General features: G+C 41.0%; 1 protein-coding gene across 3 annotated transcripts in view; it reads right to left on the bottom strand.

Moving 5' to 3' along the window:
* Positions 1–4,620: 4,620 nt before the first annotated feature.
* The window catches only part of KCNU1 (potassium calcium-activated channel subfamily U member 1), a 156,120-nt gene continuing 139,241 nt past the window's right edge, over positions 4,621–21,499 (bottom strand). Inside the window, exons 24-26 of one of the 3 annotated variants that reach the window (XM_055116456.2) lie at positions 18,116–18,255; positions 9,597–9,791; positions 4,621–5,229 (exon numbers count right to left, since the gene is read on the bottom strand). In XM_055116456.2, coding sequence (XP_054972431.1) covers positions 5,203–5,229; positions 9,597–9,791; positions 18,116–18,255 — 362 coding nt within the window. In that variant the 3' untranslated portion in view covers positions 4,621–5,202. Of the gene's footprint in view, positions 7,824–9,596; positions 9,792–18,115; positions 18,256–21,499 lie in introns of all 3 variants that reach the window. The other 2 variants (XM_055116455.2, XM_063606715.1) reach the window with 2 other exon arrangements.

Raw genomic sequence — 21,499 nt, 5'->3', positions numbered from 1 at the left:
TCTGGAACAGATGTCCATCTCTCTCCGTAGACTTGGCAAGTTTTCAGCTATTATTTCATTTTGTATGCTTCCTATGACTTTTCCTGTCTATTCTCTTTCTGGAACTCATATAATATGAATATTTGTTTGCTTACTGGTGCCCCATAAATCCTATAGACTTTCTTCATTCTTTCAAGTTCTTTTTTTCTTTTTCTTTTACATCTGTCTGCATTATTTCAAAAGATCTGTCTTCCAGTTCAGAAAGTCTTTCTGTTATTTGGTCTAGTATTTCATAGAAGCTCTGGACATTTTTATTTTATTCATTAAGTTCTTCTGCACTAAGATTTCTGTTTGGTTCTTTCTTATGGTATTTATCTCTGTTGAGTTTCTCATTTAGATCATGTGTATTTTTCCTGATTCATCAAATTGCCTACCTTTATTGTCTTGTGTTTTACCGCATGTCTTTAAGATTATCATTTTGATTTCCTTTTGTAGCATTTTGTATATTTCCTTTTATTTGTGATCTGTTCCTAGATAATTATTTTGTTTCCTTGGTAGTGTCATGTTTTCTTGTTTTTTCATGTCATTTCAAGAGTGTTACTCGTTTGGAACTGGATGTTTCTTTATTACATTTTCAGTTTCAAATTTCTGCCACACATGGCATAAATTTGAATATTACATCAGCACATTATATGAGCTTGGGGCTTCAATTTCTCATGATAGGTGTTTTTCATACCCAGATTCCTAAGCAAAGATAAATGTTCTTGGTCCTCTTTTGGCCAGTGGAAGGAGGCTATCTATTGCTTCTTGCTCAGATGGGCTGGTCCTTCCCAGCTTAAAGTTATATTGGTTCTCAGTTCCCATCTCATCTTATGGCTCCCCCATGACATCATAATCCCAGCCACTGACTAAACAATCCTACATATTAGTCCTGTGTCTCTCACAGACACCCTCTCTGGCTATGACTTCCCTCCTACTTCTGCCTGGGAGTTTTCTTTCTTTTTAAATAACTACTATAGACCAGGTGTGGTGGCTCATGCCTGTAATTCCTACAATGTAATTTCAGCACTTTGGGAGGCTGAAGTGGGCAGATCACTTGAAGTCAGGAGTTCGAGACCACCCTGGCCAACATAGTGAAACACCGTCTCTATTAAAAATACAAAAATTAGCTGGGTGTGGTGGCAGGTGCCTGTAGTATCAGATACTCAGGAGGCTGAGGCAGAAGAATCACTTGAAACTGGGAGGCAGAGGTTGCAGTGAGCCGAGATTATGACACTGCACTCCACTCCAGTGGACAGAGCGAGATGCCATCTCAAAAAAAAAAGGAACTGCTATATATATATTTAAAATTTATTATAGTTTACCTAGCATTTCTGAGTGTTTCTAGCAGAGAGAAAATCCATTTGAATTCAGTTAGTTATACTTCTGAAACCCTAAGTGCCACAGTAATCTTTGAAAAATATACAGTTGACCCTTGAACAATACAGGGGTTAGGAGCCCCAACCTGCCGCACAGTCAAAAATTCACATATAAATATTGACTCCCTTCAAACTTAACTACTAATAGCCTACTCTGGACTAGAAGCTTTACCAATAACATAAACAGTTGATTAACACACATTTTTGTATGTTATATCTATTATATACTGCATTCTTAAAATAAAGTAGCTAAAGCAAAGAAAATATTATTAAGAAAATCATAAGGAAGAGAAAATACATTTACTACTGAGTGAGAGTGGATCATCATAAAGTTCTCTTCCTTGTCATCTTCACATTGAGTAGGTTGAGGAGGTGTCATCTTCACGTTGAGTAGGTTGAGGAGGAGTAAGAAGAGAAGGGATTGGTCTTGCTGTCTCAAGAGAGGATGAATAGCTGTATACCATGCAGTTCAAACTTGTGTTGCTCATGGATCAGCAGTAAATCACATCACTCACTCCAGTATTTAAAATTGTTAAAGAGCTTCTCATCACACTTAGAATCAAATGTAATCTTTTTTGTCTATAGAGTCTTTATTAATTAGGTCCTGCCTATCTTTCCAGTCTCATCTCATGTAACGTTTCCTCTGGTTTATTCACTATGCTCTAACAATGCTAGATTTCTTTCTTATTTTCTGCCTCCTTCAACTAGAATGTATGCTTCATGGAGAAAGCAACTTTGTCTTGGTTACTGCTCTATCCTTGGCATCTAGCACAGTGCCTGATACATAGTACGAAGTGAAAAAAAAATGTGTTCAATAAACGAAGATGGAAGTAATGCTCAGCATCTTCTAGTTCAACTTTATCCTTTTGCAAACAGTAAAATGAGCTGAGGAAGGTTTTAAGACCTTGCCCAATATTACAAACAAACAAACAAACAAACAAACAAAAAATCTTTAATGAGATATCCAAAGCATGTACTCAGGTCTCTTGACTCCCCTCTCCTATGTTCTATCTGGTGACCACTCTGCTGATTATAAAAAGTCTGTATCAGGGATTTTGAAAGATAATAAATAGACTATAGTGTGATCCATGTCCTTCTTCCCACTTACATGAGGAATTTTGTGAAATATATGCATATGTAAATTTTTCTGGGGAGGAAGTCTGTAGCTGTCATCCAATTTTGAAAGTATTAAAGTGTCAAAAAACTTAAGAACTTCTGGTCCCCATATTGTTTGTGAACTAAATTCCTTGTATGTTTTCCCTTGTCTTCATATCAGTTCTTCTATTAACAAGAATCAAACAATTATTATGGATTAAATATCCACCATATTGCCAAAGAACCTGGTGTTTATGATTTGTATTATTAAAATGTTGTCACTTACAGGTGAAGAGTTGGGTTCTGGAGCTATAGAATCACTTGGCACATAAATTTAGGGATACTCTGCCAACTTCATTTATCAATACTGACAATATGAATGCTCACACACTGGCTGTAGTTGCAACAGATATTTCCTTAGCCAGATTTCCAGTACTCATTTCCTTAAATTACTGGATTTTGAATATCCATAGAGCCAATCCATAATTTCTTTCTCGGGAACATTTTGTCTCTACTAAACCTGCTATGTGTACAGACTGGCCAGGGGAATGGGGAAAAGGGACTAATACTGTCTTTGCAATAAGTTTTGGTGTCACTTCATCCCAGGCCATGGACCCTCCTCCCTTCCCTGAGCACAGTCCTTCATTCAGAGGCACCCTGATCCTCAGCCGTTAACAGTTGGAATGGAGTGGGCAAAGCTGAGCCCATCAAATACTTTTAAAAATTAGGATTGGGATTTAGAGACAGTCAGTTAAAGCTTTGATATGCCTAGAGAACCCTACCTATAAATTTGGAATTGCAGAAAGATATATCTTGCCATATATATGGAAAAGCAAAGTCTATCTGAAAAGGGGGAAGGATGAAAATGACTTTGGGAGACTTCAAAAAAAATTTTTAAATTTCCTTGGTTCCTGACAAATTTCCTTACAATTACTCTATTTTCCACATAGATTGAGTTGATTTCTTTACAACCAAAGCTTAACTGATGCAAAATTTTATTTCCTCTGGATGGATATTTTTGTGTTTCTTTAGTTTGTTTTATTTTCTTTATTAGTGTATTTCAAAGTATAATGTCTACAAGTGCTGGAGTGAAATAAACCAGGTTTGGATGTTGATTCAATCACTTACTAGCTGAATGGAATAATTTGGACATACTTATAGTAAAAATATTATTTATTCTTTTATCAGAAATTTATATTTAACTGGGCATGTTTATGTGATCTGGCAACACTATTTGTGACATAGTTTCTTGCCCTGTAAAACAGAAGCAATAAAACCAAACCAGCAAAGATATTGTTAAAAATGTCAAGGATATTATAAATCTTATGTAAACAATTTACATAACAATAAATGTTATGTAAAACAATTTAAGAGAAATGGTTAATTATTTTCTTTCTCCCTCCACCCCCCTTCTACCTGTGTTGTATTGATAATGCAAGGAGCTTGTTTACAAAGTTCATCATTGTAAGACAACCAATTGGGAGTGGATACATCCTAGATATGCTGAACTTTTGTTTACAATGTAAACAGTAACCTCTAGGTGAAATGACTTAATTGTAAGATAAGGTTTATAGAGCAGTGGATTGGTTTGCTTTGGAATATGGAATAGCGAAATGTTTCAGACCTTTTATGCAATGATATCTCTGTTCTTGAATTAGATAATTTGGAAGGTTACATACTTTAATCTATCTTATTTCACTCAGGCACCCTATCCCAGGGTACTCTAACATTCATTTTTATGAAACCTCTACTATGTTCCAGGCATATGCCCAGGTCTTATAGACAAATTGTTTTCCAATTCCAGTCACATCTCCTCATCTGGTGCTTCTCACCTCCTATAAAAAGAAATGAAATAAAAATACAATGGAATAACGAAAAATACGATGGGGAGGGAAAGAGGGAAATATATACTAGTTTACTATTTGCCTGTTCTGGGATAAAAGAAAATGTAAGATTCTTGACTGAAGGGGGTCTCCTCCTTCCTATGTCTGAGTAATTCTCATTTTTATCTTGATTACCTGTATTTCCTGACCTGGGGAATCCAGCAAGTACTGGAGGACTTCTTTAATGCAGCTCAAATTAACATGTTTTCTACTCAGGAGCAATGAACTTTCCTTACAGAAGCATTGATCATATATTTCTTTATTTATCACACAAGATCCAGTGGCATTAGACTTTTGTCTCACCCGAAACAGTGTGGCCTTCATGAACCACTAAGCAATGGGCAGAAAAATGGCATGCTTCCATTCTTATTTTCTTTGTTCAAAGTTAGCATCTCAGGAGATGATTTGTAAGCAGCAAGTTAAGAGCACATGAAGAATATGGGCAGGTCTATAGTGGCTCTGAATATGCAAAGGGATCCTCATCATAAACCTCATCTGAAGTTTTCCTTTCATTTTCTTTTGCATTGTCACCTAAAGGTATCTGAGATGATATAATACTGTTTGTTCTACTCTGATTCCATGCTATTTTCTTAGGAAAAGAGAGGGAGTTAGTTCTCGGCTGGTAAGAATAGACTGGTGAATACAATGTCTCAGTAACTGAATCAATGGTGGGAGGACAATTTGTGTCTGAATGTGTCTCTGTTGTCTGTGATGCTTTATTTACAATTTCATATGACTTTTGCAATGAGAACTCTTCATTCCTTTTATAACAAGCAGTTCTGAAGGGTATGGCACAAAACACAAGATCTGAAGGCAGCAGCTTGAACTCATTGGCTGGCCGGGTGATCACAAACCTGTAAGACAAGTCAAAGATAAATGCTGAGGTTCTGCAGCTGGCCAGTGTGGCAACAGGCAGTGACCCAAATAAAGAGGTCATTTTGCTGGACCCAAAGAGGAAACGTTTTTGTTTTGTTTTGCTTCATGGGTTTCTGATTAATAGTAAATAGCTATTTAGTACTTACTCCTGTAGCACAGTGCAAGAGGAGAGGTTCTAGAGTAGGAATGAGGGGGCTGGCTTTCATCCCTGCCTCTGAACCCAACCACTTCTGACTCTGGGCATGGTGTCCTCCTTCTCTGGGCCTTGCTGCACTCATCTTTTGTTCCAGTGGGAAGAGGGGGAAGACGGTGATTTGGATTGGTTGATGTCTAATGGCCTTACTCCAGGTCTATTTGATTTTAAAAGACACTATACTCATGAATTCAGCTGGCACAATATTGACCACGTAGCCAAGCTTTGTCAACAGAAAGATGACATATATTTCAGGTATTTTCATCCTGACTTAGACCTACTCTAACCTAATGCTTATGCCACCGACTTTCCCACAGAATGTAGCCTGGCCAATGGAGAAAAGCATTAGAAAAAAACAGTTTCATTTGAAACCCTGACTGGCAAGCAAATAGTGAATGTTAATGAACCCTAAAGAATATCCAGAACCGTTAACACAGCATCAGGTACATAGCAAATGCCCAAAAATGTGAGTTGAAGTAATGAGTGCAGCAGTGCTTATGTGGGAACATTGAGGCAGGGTAGCCTTGTATGGCTTTCATCCTGCATTGCCTCACTAGTGCCTCAAATGATCAACTCTTTCCTAGCATAGATCTCAAGGCACCATTGAATTTCCTTCACTGAATAACCTATCCACTTTTATCTTTCCCACTGAGTCCTCTGTAGCCTCAATTCTATTTTTAAAAACATCAGCTGAACAAGATCACATATTCTGTTTTAAAAAAAATATCAATATTTCCCCTGAGATCAAGTATTAATATAAGCTGTATATTTTCCCAGTTATCATGTTGCAAGAGCTGTACAGAGGTGTTTGGGGGAGGGGTGGAGTTCAGGCAGAGAGGGAGAGAGAGAGCTGTTTCCAGAACATCACTCCTCCCCCACTGTCTTGGTGGTGGGTACTATAAAGCCATGGCACCTTCCTTCCCCATCCATCAGAGTCATCTGTAGACCTCGATGCTTATTTTGCCCTTTAGCACTTGACATGCTCTTTCTTTCAAACTCTAGTGCAGCCATCTTTTTACATGCCTACAGTGTCTATGTGGTTTACAACTCCAGCATTCAGACGTATTGCTATGACTTCCAGTACCCAATGATCTTTACTTCCAAACCACTTTCCTGGCTGTGTCCTAGCTGTTTTAATTCCTAACATTGTTCCACCTCTAAAATGTTACATTTCAATAAATCACACAGCTGACTACAACTTCTCATCATACTTTCTCTCTCACTCCCTTAACTCTGAGTACATCTACTATTCAATGCATTGGGATTTCCAATCTTTCTTCTTTCACTGTATGGTCCAGGATTGCTTCACAAATCCACAGTAAGCCTCCTCTTCCACTCCTCTCAGCAGCTAATCTAAACATTGACTCCTTTCTCAACTCCTGATACTATTTCTTCCATCTTTCTCTCAGCAATGACTGTGCACTGAGAAATCCTAGTGCAAAATAAAAATTCCCATAAACACAGCCCTCACCTAGAGCTAGATCTGCCTTGGCATCTCTTCTTTTCCTCCTTTTCTCCTGTGGGCCAAAAAAATTGTTGCTGTTATTTTTCTATTCAAGACCACTCGACTTTGAGTAATTTGGCTTCCTTCTCCTTTCTCCTGGAACAGCTTCCATCCATCTACTTCCACTCTATTCCTTTCTGTTTCTTCTTCCCTTCTGAATCCTGTCCATTCCCACTGTGAGGATCTTAGTCTGGGCATACACAATTGTGTTGTCTCTAGACTGTAACCTCTCTTTCCCTTTCCCCTCCACATGCATTTCTATCTTCCTCGGGGCTGTCAGAGTGGTCTTTCTTTAAATTGAAAGCCGAACATATCACCCCCATGATTTATATGTAAAAAGCACCATGGCTAGCAAAGTAGGTCTCAACCAATATTTACCCAATGAGTCCAGCAGAAAACAAGTACATCTTTCAAATGTAGATAGTGGAATTCAGCTTTAGAAAGTTGTACAGACATGGATGAGGAGTAAGTTACAAAATTGAAACATGGAGCTGATTTAAAATCTAGCTCTGTGTTTCCATTTTCACTGGGGGACAGAGACTCCATTCTTCTTATATAGCCAATATTAATAGGACCCTAATTATTCAGGTCCCCCTTGTTTATACCAATCCCTCCTTATTCTTACATAGTTTTTTATTTCCCATGCACCCTTCCTTGCAACTGTGGACCCTGAGCTCTGGAATTCTCTTTCACATTGAATAAAGTAGCTTTGGTTCTTATGCTTGAATGGGTGGATGGTGCTTTCCAATCTAGCACACTCCCCTTTTGTTTTCTGGGTTGAGCTCCTCTTCATCAATTATTCGGTATAAGCCAACACACAGGATTCCAAAAAGATCTAATGAGCCACAGAACAGTTGTCCAAAGGTGTTTCTTGGCTGGGGAGAGAAGAGACAAAAATATGTCTGCTGGGCACTTTGATCAAGCAATTATAAGCACTCACTGGAGTGTCGTTTGCTTTACCTGGTAGTAGAAGCTTGGAAAGCCATTTCCTAATATCTTTGTGGTGGCACTGCCAGGTGGATAGGTAATTAAGAGTATGATTAGTTCTGAAACTCTAATCCCAGTGATTGTTTTTATCATTCTGGCTCTTTCAAGAGCTTCTGGTGGGTGTGGTGTGACATGTTGTTGTGCTTGTCCTTATTACCATTGCCATTCTGGTAACTACTATGAATTAACAATGAGCCACAGGTTGGAAAATGCAGCTTTTGAGATATATAATGAGTTGGGATGTTAAATGACCTCTTGAGGAGTCATCTTACCCTACTGTAAAACAGATCACAGTCCCAAATACTCATCTGGACCTTATTCTCGGGCTATAGCCAACAAGATCATTATGAATAGACAACAATTTCAAGCCCCTGCAGCAGCAAATGGGCTCAGCAAGATCAAAAGGGATCAATCCATACAGTTCTGTAATTCCTCAGGATAAAGAACAAAGGGAGGACATGGCATAAATGGAGAGAGGAGGGAGAGGAGTGGGGACAAGTCTACCGTCCTCTTTGATGCCAACAGGAAGTTTCTAGCAACAGTTTCCTGGGCTTATGTACACTTACAAGTCCACCTGTAGGTGAGCAACCCGGGACTACGGAAATGCAAAGGACCAGACTACAAAGAGGGAGCTTCTGGAATGTGGTTTACACCTGAAATGCTAATGCACAGAACATGGGTCCTGCCCCTTTTGGCAGCACACATCGACATGCACCAGGTATACTGTTCCACCCGGGGGTTTTGCTAATGTCCTCTGAATCAACAAAAGATGTTTCCTTGGAACAGCCTGCCCCTAGCAGTAACACTGGATAACTGAATGCAATGCCAATTAAAACCAAACCAGAAGGCACCACAATGACAAGTAGATTTCTCGTTTCTTGGCTAGACCCTACTCTGATTCCCAAATGCCTGGATGCCCTGTTAGAATTTTCCAGAATTATTATCTTATCCCTTGCTGTAATCTACTGTTTACCAGCACCCTCGGCTAAGAAAATGCAAGCATTTTCCACTGGCTAGTGCAGCCAGATTCTTAGACCCACGTACAGAAGTCTTCTGCCTGATTTCAGCTGACCTTATCAGATTTCTTTAGCATTTTAAGTATAGGGAGAGTAGGCAGGCCCAGGGTCAAACTGCTGTAGCTGGGTCCCTGCTCTGACACTGATTGACAATGTGGTCTCTGGCAAGTCCTTGCTTCTCTGAGCTCCAGTTTCTTGATCTGTTAAATAGAATTAATAATAATGCCTACCATATAAATCCATGGGCAGATTAAGTGGAAAAAATACTAAAAAAGACAAGCACAGAGAAAATACTCAATAAACATTAGCTGTTATAATTATTATGAATACTCTTGTCAAGGTACAAAGTTGCCAGGCCTCTCCGATGCTCCCTGTAGATTCAGGTTATTTATCTAGAAGATGGGGATAATAACAACTTCTTTATCTACTTCCCATAATTATTATAAAAATAAATATAACATATTAACACACTGTGATTTGTAAAATACTCTATGAATAATATAAACTTGTATTCTTTTTTTGTTATTTTTATTGTTATCATTTCTGTGCTATGGGACATCTATGAACCCAAATAGCCTGGACCATTTTCAGAAGCTCAGAGAGGTAAAGAAGTGAAAAACTGAATTCTGAGAAGAGTAGACTCACATTAACGTCTGATAAAATGGTTTCGTGTAAGGACAGAAGCCCCAGCTTACACCGGTTTCTTCCAGACAAGAGCGACGTGCAGCTATCTGCCACACCATAGACTTTATCCTTATCTAAATGTTGTTCCAGCTGAGAACTTACTCCTCCTGTCACCAGCATCTGAAGCAATTCCAGGACATGATAATTGTAGAAGGCCTGGAAAACAAGGACAAGCCACATGCAAAGTCAGAAGAGCCAATATGTGAACTGTGGAGGGGTAAAGGCTTGGAGATTTAGTGGGCATTGCTGTTTAACATGGACCTGATGGTGTAGAACAGTGTTTCTCATTATCATTATCTAATGCAGCTGAAGGATGGCAGTTTGGGTACTGTGCCAGGTTAGGCCAAGTGCAGAGAAAACAATACTGACCCAGTTCCTGTTCCTTGGAGATTACACTTCGGATGAAGAAGAAAATGGATAATGATACTGACACCAGGCATTCCCCTCTTCCCAAAATGACCAGAGGGGGTATACATGTCAGGCCACAGATACCCTAATCATCATCGATGTATATTTAAAAATACATATATTTACTGAGACGTTCTGTAGATTTTCCAGTGGGGAACTAATGATATTATTGTCATCTATACTTGAGCCTTGTGGATGTGAATTTACTTATAATCCTTTTGTTTGTGACCTACTTAGGGACAGATATTGACATAGGTCTTATTAGTATTTGGATTTCCCGTAGCTCTCATTATACTTTAGAAATTATAGGTGTTTAATAATTAAATGGATAGGGTTTCAGAATCTTTGACATCCAAATGAAACCAGAGGAAGATATGGCAAACTTCTTATTTTGAAATGAGCTTGAGTCTGAATAATCCCAGCCATTTTAATAAAGTCTCTTTCTCCAGGATTGCTACCACATTCATTGTGGACCAGGCATTAACATACATGGAAAGGTCATTGGAATATATTACCCACTAGGTTTTCTCAAATTTATTGAATATATATTTTTAATTTTTCATCCTTCATTTTATCTAAATTAGACTTTTGCTTTATTAAAAATGAGAATTTCTATTTTATATATTATCTAAATGCAATCATTTTGTTTTTATAATAAATATCAGGAATAACTTCAATTGTTATTCATTTGCCATTTATTTTCTCTACTTTCAAATTCAGGGATCCATCTTCTGAAATCTGGGTTATCATAGGAACCTCTTTACTTCTTGTTCTGCCTTGATTTTCTTCTCATCTGCAACCCATTGTTTACAATGCTTCCACAGCAATTCCCAGAAACACAAATCAGATCGTGACCTCCACCTCCTCAACCTTTTAGTATCCTGACACGAAACCAGGCCCTCTGTCTCCACCGTGGCCTTCAAAACCTTCAGGATCTGATGCAGTCCCCCTTCCCAGGCTTGTTTCCTCCATGACCTGTCCCCTCTGGGGCACGCTAATCTGTCTACAGGTGCTTAAGCGGTTCTTTTACTGCTTCATGCCTTTGCTTCTGAAACTCTGGTTCATCAGCTTTGTGACTCTTTCCTGGGTTTTCTAAGCAGAATGAAATTTCTCTTTCTTTGGGATTCCATGGGCACTGGGTTTTACTTAATTTCATTCTTCTATATTTTACAGTTTTTTACAGTTAGTTGCTTGTATGAAACACACTTGAGTTTGAATCTTGGACTGTCATATCCTAGCTGGGTGCCTTTGGGCAATTCCTGGTTTTTTTTGCTTGTTTGTTTTTTGTTCTTTTTTTTTTTTTTTTTTTTTTTTTTTTGAGACAGGGTCTCACTCTGTTTGTTGTCTAGGCTAGAGTGCAGTGGCACAATCTCGGCTCACTGCAACCTCTGCCTCCTGGGTTCGAGCAATTCTCCTGCCTCAGCCTCCCAAGTAGCTGGTATTACAGGTGTGCACCACCACACCTGGGTAATTTTTTAGTATTTTTAGTAGAAACATGGTTTTGCCATGTTGGCCATGCTGATCTCAAACTCCTGACCTCAAGAGATCCACCTACCTTGGCCTCCCAAAGTGCTGGGATTACAGGCATGAGCCACTGTGTCTGGCTGATTGTTTTTTCAGCAACAGTTTTATAAACTTTAAAGTTGACATGGCAATACTTACCTTTTAGCATTGCTTGCAGGATTAAGTAAAATATACTGCACACATTGCTAAATTCTGTTTTCTTTATCGTTGCTTCTCATGTATCTGGATCATCTGAAGTGATATTAATGAGTGTAGATTTCTGGGATCCCAGATCTCCTGAATCAGAATATATGGACAGGAATGGGAATCAGAATTTAAAGGGCACCCTGAGTGGTTCTGACACTGGTTGTCCTCAGATCAGACTGAGCAATACTTCCTGAAGATGATGTGCTCCTTCAGAAGATAGGCTGTGTCTGCATAACACTCATATCCTCAGTGGTGCACTGAACAAGGCAGGTGTTTGAAAGCTGTAAGAATATTGACTTCAATGGATAGGTAATTTTTAACAAATAAATATTGCTGGTAAAATGTAGGCGTGATTGGGATAAGTTGACAAGAAATAATATAATCTATATGAATTAGAAGATAATAAAAATAACTTTTACAGTATTTTTTAGGTTAAAAGATGACTTAGCCCTAGTCCCCAGACTAAAGGAATTTCCTGAGTGATGTCTTCCTCCTTATGTTTCTTCTTTGTTACATCCCACTACTACCTGGGAGGGTGCTTATGGAATAAAGTCCCCGATATCCGGGCGGGGAGCGGGAGAGTGGAGGACATAAATCCAGGTTGAACCACAATCTGTTTAAGAACATGTGGCCATAGTGTAGAGTGATCAAACATAATGCCATTAGAATAATTCTCCACTGATTAAAGAAAAGGTGTAAATTCTAGGGTTATCCTGGTATCAATAGCTCTAGGAAAACATGTGCTTTACATACTTAACTGAGAGAGGCTTAGCTTTTGAATATATCATTTCTTCAGTTCTGGCATCAAAAGGATTATAATTCTATATTGAGAAAAATAATGGGATTTACATGTCACCCATGTTCTGTGAGCTCATCTCCTATTCTTACTATTTGGGGTTCTCTGCCACAGACCTTTCTCAATATCTCTTTCTTTCTATCTTCCCTTCCCTTTCCCTCCCTCCGTCCCTCCCTCCTTCCCTCCCTCCCTCCCTTCCTTCCATCCTTCTTTTCTCTCTCCCTTTGTCCTTCCCTCCATCCCTTCCTCCCTCCCTCCCTCTAGTTCTCTCTCTCCCTCTTGTTCTCTCTCTCCATCCCTCTTGTCTTTCACAAGAAAATCTGCAAGTTGAAGGGCACTTGAAATATTTTGGACTTTCAAATTTGGTCAATGTTTCTAATATCATCTTATTTACTGGAACTTGGACTTTCAATGTTAGAAAATGTTGCTGCCCATAATGTTTTAACTTTCAGCTACCGTGAATGTTGTGGTTCCTGTCATAACCTAGAGTATTACCTAATGGTATAGATGCTAACATCCTAGCCAAATGCTGCTCTTCATTCTGAGAATTCTCAAAGACCTTAAGATCAAACATTCTTTGGGAAATACTTCTAATCTCAGAGTGAGATTATAGGGTAGGAAAACTGCAACTAACAAGCCAAGTGACCCTAAGAATGTCATGTAATTTGTGTGGGCTTGAATTTCCTTAGAAGTAAGGGAAAGTGCTCCCCAAGTTCAAATCTAGTTTTGAAAGTCTTTTGTTGTAGAACCAGATAGGAACCGTGCATATGGGCCTGGCTGCCCCACCATATTTGAATGTTTACAGCATTGAACTGACAGAGGATTAAAGGCAAATCTGAATTATATCCTATAGGCATATTTCTTCAGCTGGGTCAGGAGTTTAGGGTAGTATACCAGGAACACTTGAAGCCATTTTAATGTCAACTGTATCAGAAGGTTTGGAGGGAAAAACCTATTATTCTACATTGAAAAAACCAGCACAGGTCTAACAAGGGATAGAATTTTTAAAATTGCCTGAAAATTTAAACAAAACCTTAGTATTTCTAAGCAGTGACAAGTTCACAGCACATGACTGTGGGCTTTGTTGCCTTCTTGGGATTCGCATATTTATTCTTGGTGTTTATTAGTGGCGGTGGAGAGAGAAAGGTGGAAGAGCACTATGGAGGTGTCTGAGTATACATGGGAAGGAAGAGGGCCCTTAATATCCAGTTGAAAATATAGTTCACTGGGATTGAAGTAATGGCTGGCGTTCTCATCTTGTTTCAGAAACTGCTGAAGCATTAGCAGATACATTCAGGGAGCCTGTCCTGAATGCATCTGCTCTTAGCCTTGACCTTCTGTATAGTGTGGGTATCAAGGAACCCAACGTTTAGAGTCTAATTGTAACCTCTGTAACCTCTTATGTTGCAGTGGGACACAGATCTCTCAGTGCATTAAGCTGGGCTGCAGGTTGGAAGTGTCAAACCCAGAAGACAGTCTTTGTGGAGGGATATTATGGATAAAAGGGACATGCAAAATTGGGCAAAATGACTGACTCCTGCCTCCCGCACCAGACTTCTGGCTGGAAATTGGAAAACTGTCTCAGAATAGAGAAGAATAGGATTCTGTTTATGTTATGCCTCTCTGTTGGTCCTTCATCCTAACTTCAAGGGAATGAGTTCCAAAATCTTCTTAACAACAGACGTCTCTTGTGCAATTGAATCTTATGCAGGCGCCTCTAATATACCACAGATGAAAGTGGAATTGCTCTGATGGAGGGGAGAGATGTGGGTGGGCAAGGCAGGGTGGGCACATCTCCTTCTTTCTGCACAGAACATTGTCAGGGAAGGAGCCCTCTAAACTAAACTTGAAAATCCCTGTGTTGCAAGAACACTGATCATTACAGAAATAGATTTCTGGAGGGGCAGTTGATTGCGGCAGCGAGGAATGACTCTAGGATCACATACACTTGGATCTGAAAACCAACTTGTTACTGGTAAATGATGCAGCCTTTGGCAGATTATTTACCCAGCTAAGCTTCCGTATTTGACAGGAGAATTAAACCAGGTAATGGAGGTAATGCACTTAGTGAATTCCTTGGCTCTGGGTGAATGCTTGAGAGATGTTACTCTTCTTAAGATCAATAGCTATGATTCTTGATATTATCTCAACAAGAAAACTCATCTAAATAAATTGCCTAGAGACCTATGTAGGAAAAGGTATGATCTGGGGGACGAGAACTGTGGTCATCAGCATTGTCTGCCTTGGGGGTCTGTAGGGGTCATAGCTCCAGGACCCACAACTGCCTTTCTAAGTTAATGGGGAGATCGAGGTCATTGCCTTCCTACCAACCCTCAGCCAGGAGATGCTCCAGCACATACGGAGAATAAATGAAGTGTTTGAGAACGTATTCAGGAGCTGCTGTAGTGACTCTAGATGTTGTTATTGGAAGGTGGTAAATGTTCTCTTCCTCTCCGAGGGTATTTCCATGTGACCAGGTGGTAAGATACAGAGTCCACCCAAAATCAAATGGTCCCCAGAATAAAGGAGACAATGAGATTGGAGGCTCAGTCTTGATCCTTGGGTCTTTCTTTGGTGATGGGAAGCCACCCCCACACTGATAAGGGCACACAGAACCAGTAGAATCAGGTGCAGGGAGAAGGGAAACAAGAGAAGGAAAACAAAAATTATCAGCATTCACAATTATTTCCAATGGCCCAGTTCAGCTCATCATTAAATAGTGTTACAGTGTGTTCATTTTGCCGTGGCGTACAACATTAAAGATTCATGAGCTGGGGCAGAAAACTGCTAGGTAGAGATTTAGAGGTTCAAGATTCAGTCGGCACCCTTGACATAGAAGATGCTTTCTTCCCTGATGCTCCATTGCTGTCCCTGCCCAAATTCAGTTGAGCAAATGCCAGTCCTAAAATAAATACTTATCAAGAGTTCTGAAGGCGAAGCTGATGATCCACTGTGTGTTGTGATCTCATGCAATGACCTCACTTTTAGGTCACACTATGTGGCCTTTATTCTCTATATAGCACATTTTGTTTTCCAGCAAGAATCTTCCTCTTCGACCAAGTGAAGCCCATTGACCCAATATCTGAAGGCAGCCTGGGAAGAACCTGCACTCTTTAGACCACCCAAGGCCAATGTCATGATCAGGTGCTGAGTGGTGGGAGGAATCAGGCTCATGACCAAATCTGTGTTCCTCATACTGGCTTGTGGTTGTGTGTTCATTCGTTGTTGTCCTTACTCTTCCAGCCCTTCCCTGTCCATCCTGCCCTTCTGATCAACTCTAAATAAGATCTGTGGCTCTATTCCTGCCTGTGTGAGCCAGTGGTGTTTAATTAAGTCTCAATTTTAATTTAAGGCATGAAGCTGCCTGACATCTAAGGATCTCTGAAGAGAACTGGGACCTGAAACCCATCTGAAATGTATCTGCAGACAGGTCAAGTTCATCGAGAGTCACCTCCTGCCTGACACTCCAGTCATTAATTCCAGGCGAGTTAATTGACATATCAGTGACAGACAGTGATATAACACTTTCTCTGACAGAGCCAGCTTCTCAGAAAAGTAACCTGACTTGACTTCCTCTAGTACCTCCCTAGCTCAGTGAAGGCTGAGCTGCTTAACTCTTTAGGAGCCTTGCACTCTACCAATTTGTTTAATGTTAAACTACCACTGAAGTGGTATTCTCTCTCTAAGAGCTTGATGGGGTGTATGAGACCCCCTACCATGGCTTAAAGAGGCAGAGCCCAGGGCAACACAATTTCATGCCGAATGGCATTGATGTCAGGAAGGGAGTGGATATGCCCAGCCATGCTCCCTTAAACTTGCAAACTGTGCCTTGAAGCATTCCTGAAATTCAGGCATGATGCCTCTCACTGTGGACCTCCAGGAGGCAGCAAGTTCATCAACTGTGCTCAGATTCTTCTGCATTTAAGCATCTGCATATTGACATTCAGCCATTTTGCAGCTCTTCCCTTGAAAATCCCGGGTAGGAGGAGTGTGGGAGGCAGTGGGTTATGTGGCTTTCCTTTGGAAGAGTTTTTGCAAGTCATTCACAAATGGCTACACACTGATCTCATGAGTTTCAGTCAATTTGAAATTCCTTTAACACCCTGGGGTGTACTCTGTAGAAAGCAGAAAAGTTCCTCTTCAAAGCTCATGCTGGTTTAAAAATAAAATAATAGACACTAGGAATAATAGCTCCTTACTCTAAAGCCTCCTATCAACTATTAGTTCTTACACTTTTGCCCAGTTATTTGCTTTGGCTTACTCAGGCATGCCTGGACAGATCCAGGCAAGTCTTAGCTCATAGCTTATGCACCTTCTTTATGTGGAAATGTTATTGCTTCCTTAAACCTTTCGTAAGCAACCTCCTCTCCTTCTTCATTCTTTATTGCACTTACCTATTTAGGAAAGTTTTAGGTTATTAGCAAATTGGGTATCAGTTTAAGACTGTGAGTTCCAGCTCCAGCCAATGGATGCAGGACCCAGCAGTAAGGATGACCCAAATGCATAAGGGATAAATATGTCTGCTTTTCCTTTGTTCAAGTGTGCTCTTGCCATTGTTCCATCTGCCACTGAGCACCCTTTCTGCAGAAAGTAAAGATTGCCTTGCTGAGAGGTCTTTTGTCTCCATGCTGACTTTTCTTCGCAGCACCAATTATCTATTTCTAACAACTCCCACCTCACTGCTTCTGAATGCTGTGTTCTCTCCTCTCCCCCAGAGCTGGGGTCACATGCTGCCTTCTCAACATCACCTTCCCTGAGAAGGCAATGTTATTGAACCTTGCAATTCCTTCCCCAAATTTCACAGTTCCTATGTCACATCTCCTTAGCCCTTTAACTGGCATCCCTCTGTGTTACTTATTTATCATGCACATGTCAATCCCCTCCACTCAGCAGGCCCCATGTGGATGAGGCTTTTGTCATTCTCACACTGCGGATTCCCCAGCACCCCAACAGTGCCCTGTGCAGAGTAGGTGTTCAGTGGGCATTTGTACAATGAATTAATTCCACCCAGGGGAATCCTAATGGATGGAAAAGATCTGCCAGGTGGCTAAAGAGGTGCCGAAAACTAAAGAATAACCATGTAGTCAAGAATGCCCCCCATGAGAAGAGGAACATGGAGGGAGATTTGACTTAGCTCTGAGCAAAACTCACCAGCAAAGGCCAGAGCTTCTTCCTTGAAACTGGGATCCCTTTATGGCCAATTTCCACATGAGCTGTTTGGAGGATTTCAGAGAGAAGGGAAAGTGGTATCTCCTGAGCTCTGATGCCAAGGGACCTGGTCTGCAGCGATGCCTTAGAAGCTGAGAGGCTCACACTCACTCTTCCTGGCATCAGGGGTTCTGGCTGCAAGGGCCTCAAGTTTTTAACCTTGAAAATGTGAAAATGTTGCTTCCCACACCAAGTAGTTATGAGAAAAGATAAATTAATGTATGGGAACAAGCTTGTTTTTGAAAATCAAAGAGAACTTAGAACTGTGAGGTGTTATCATCTACTCAGCCTTACACCACCTGTTCACTTCTCTGCAGAGGGCTTGGTTTTGGGGGCTCCATGGCTTAGCTTTTCTTACCGTGGCCAGCAGAGAATCCAAGAAGCTGCCGGAAAAAACAGTGCCCGTAGAAAAGGCAGTGCTGAGATGCAGATTTGTTTCTTGGAGGGACCCTTCCAGTCCACCAAGCTGTTCAATAAAGTGAATGTTGGAAGGATTTTCTGCAAGGCAAGAGGGAAAAAGGAAAGACAAGCAGATCAGGTTAAGAATATAAGAAGTGCCATCCATGCAGGTCAAGGGGCGACCACTTGATCAAAAGATCTGATGTCTACTTTGGGGTCTCTGTGGGATCTACCCCTTTTTCAGTACATTTTTTTTTCTTTCCTATCCAAATATCTTCCTTCCCACAAAAGACATAGTTCTATTGGGTACATTCACCATCAAGGGGACATTGCTGGAGCACAGGCTCAGTTTCTCAAGAAGTGTTCTGATTGTCATCCTTGTATAATTTATCTTTCAAACCAGGATATTTTGGGGGAGCAAAAGGGAGCATGCTCAAAAATTGCCCTGGAATCATAGGAACAAATAGGAACACATGGTCACCCCAGTTAAAGTCTTTTATTTCTCAAAATACTATGAGATAGATGACTTGGTATTTACTTGGGTTCCTAGAGTCACTTAAGCCCAGTGCCTTTCAAAATGTAATGCACATACGAATCATTTGGGGATTTGGTTGCAATGCAGATTCTGATTCACTGGATCTAGGGTGAGGGCTGAGAGTCTACGTGCCCAGCCAGCTCCCAGATGCTGCTGAGGTTGCCGATTCATGGATGGCACTCTGTGTGGCAAGGGCTTAGGGAATCATCCTAACTGAGGCCAGTACAGCAATAGCCAAATTATCCATCAGCATGTCTATACTGGCCCCAGGCTCCAACTCAGACCCTTGTAGGCAGCCTCTGAGGTGAATACCGCTGGTCATTGTGGTCCGTGAGAAGAGATGCACAGGCTGCCTTTGTTCCTAGACTCTTCTTTTTTTTTTTTTCCTCACTTCATCGCCCAGGCTGCCCAGTGGTGCAGTCACTGCAACCTCTGCCTTCTGGGTTCAAGCAATTCTCATGCCTCAGCCTCCCAAGTAGCTGGAATTACAGGCATGTACCACCATGTCCGGCTAATTTTTGTATTTTTAGTAGAGACAGGGCTTCACCATGTTGGCCAGGCTGGTCTCAAACTCTTGACTTCAAATGATCCACCCACCTCAGCCTCCCGAAGTTTGTTTCTAGAATCTTCTTTCAAGAACGTTTGTCTTAAGAACAGCCTTGGAAGATAGAGATGGTGTCTCCCACAGGAGCAAAGGGAAGGCATGCTTACTGCCTGTTTTAAAAGACTCTGGTTTCCTGAGCTCAGGTTCCTATCCTAAAGAGCAATCCACTGTGGGTACAGGTGTCACTTGGCCCTCTTCATGTCACCTGGTGGAAAGCAGGGCTTGAGCAACCAACACAAAAACGAGGATACTCTGGCTGCTGTTATTACTCTGAGTAATAAACTGATTGGTTTTGTTTTGTTTTGTTTTGTTTTGGTCTCTGATCCAGGAGTCTTGTATCTTCTGCCAGCATCCATGAGACTGGGGTAGGTGCACTTGTTGGTTTGCAAATAGGATAGCCTTAGACTCTCCACAGTTCTTGACATTACAGTTCTTGAAATGACCAATCCAAACAAATCTGCTGGACAAGCAACTCAGAATCCATTGCTTACTATGACTGGATTATCCCCTAATGCCTTAAATTATTCCTCAGTATGTTTAGGGGAAGTGACGTTAATGAATGAAGTGATATTAATGAATCATTTTCTTCTGAGAACAGCTTTATTTTCATAAAAGATGAGCAAGGTATGACTAATATCAATCCACATCTCCTGTGCACTTCTACATTTCTCTCCCTGCATTGTGAGCCCTCCACACACACACATGCGCTCGCGCACGCACACACACACACACAAATATCCCATGAGCCTTTGTCCAAATTCTGCTGTATCATCCTAAACTAATGGCCTCAGCTTTCCTGGCCATTTCCTTCAGCTCCCCATCCATTCTGTACCAAAGTGGTACAGAACATCAGACCTGCAACTCCCATGTCAACATGACCCTTTCCAGCCAGACAGACAACAAGAACCTGGACAAGCTGGCAGGTAGGTTGTTAGGCTAACTTGACAAGGGCTACTTGGTGCCAGAAACAAAGCCTGTAAGTCCCTGGAGAGTGATCAGATGCACCTCTGGGTCAGTGAGAAACTGGCTGATTTCTTCGCAACCACTCTAACTTACACTCTTCTTTGAATTAATTCATTTGGTGTATACAGTTGGCCCTCCATTTCCACATGTTTTGCATTCAAGAATTCAACTAATTGAATTCTTGAATGGAAACCCATGGATACTGGGGGTTGACAGTACTACACCATTTTATAGAAAGGACTTGAGCATCATGGATTTTGGTGTCTGCAGGAAGTAGAGCCAGGGGAGGAGTGGAGAGTGAGTGAGTTATGGAACCAATGCCTCACAGATACAGAGAACCAACTGTATACAGCTCAGGAGTTAGAGATGGTTCAAAGGGGAGGAAAAAAGTAAAATATAATTAAAAACTGCAGCAGACAGCTTCAAGGTGGTTCCAAATAGGCAGGCAGGTACTAGGATCCAGGGGTCTAGGATCTTCAGAGCTGAACTTCAACAGCCTCTGCTCCACAAAATGGCCAGGAAAGCTAGGTAGCAATGAAGCAGTGCCTCACCTCTCACCTGCTACACTGTCACTCCCAGCTCACGTGGCAGTGACACCTACTAATTCCTCTCTAAGTTCCCCTGCTTTGTTTGCAGGACTAAGATTTCTAGATGTTCACCTAATTTGGGATAAATCCCAGTGGTTTTGGTAATCTTGCTCATAAAATGCCCATTATGCATTTTTCTGGTTAGTAAAATCAGGTCAAATCACAGCCAGGACCAGTTTTTAGAGATCATCTCTGAATTGGTTCAATCTGCGCTAGTGGCACCGTTCTCCTCTTGCCTGGGATTTTCTCCTTTTCCCTTCGACTATACTCAGTGTAGTTGAATACAGACCCAATGTGTCCCCTGGTGCCCCAGCAATGCACCCCACCAAAGGCACTTGGGCACCCTTCCTTGCCTTCCCTCCCTTGTCTTCTGTTCCCACAGCTCCTTGTGCCTAGGGAAGTTTTGTACAGGTGTTGGTGACAGATAACAGCATATTCTGTTAATTCTTCGAGAGTTGTTTTTTTTTTTTTTTTTTTTTGCCTATTTTAGGAAAGTATCACTCAGGGCTTGGATTAAGGTGACGGGGGGGAAATACACGGGACACAAAATTTGGAGACACCAAGGGTGAGCACCTCCTCTAAGTCTGTACCCCACATGCCTCTCCTGCCTTACCCTGGCCCCAGCCCTGGTGTCACTGCTGGAAAGGAAGGCAT

Source organism: Pan paniscus, chromosome 7 (genome assembly GCF_029289425.2).
Source record: "Pan paniscus chromosome 7, NHGRI_mPanPan1-v2.0_pri, whole genome shotgun sequence".
Lineage (NCBI taxonomy): Eukaryota > Metazoa > Chordata > Mammalia > Primates > Hominidae > Pan > Pan paniscus.
The sequence above is the reverse complement of the archived record's forward strand: the minus strand, read 5'-3'. Positions and strand labels throughout refer to the sequence as shown.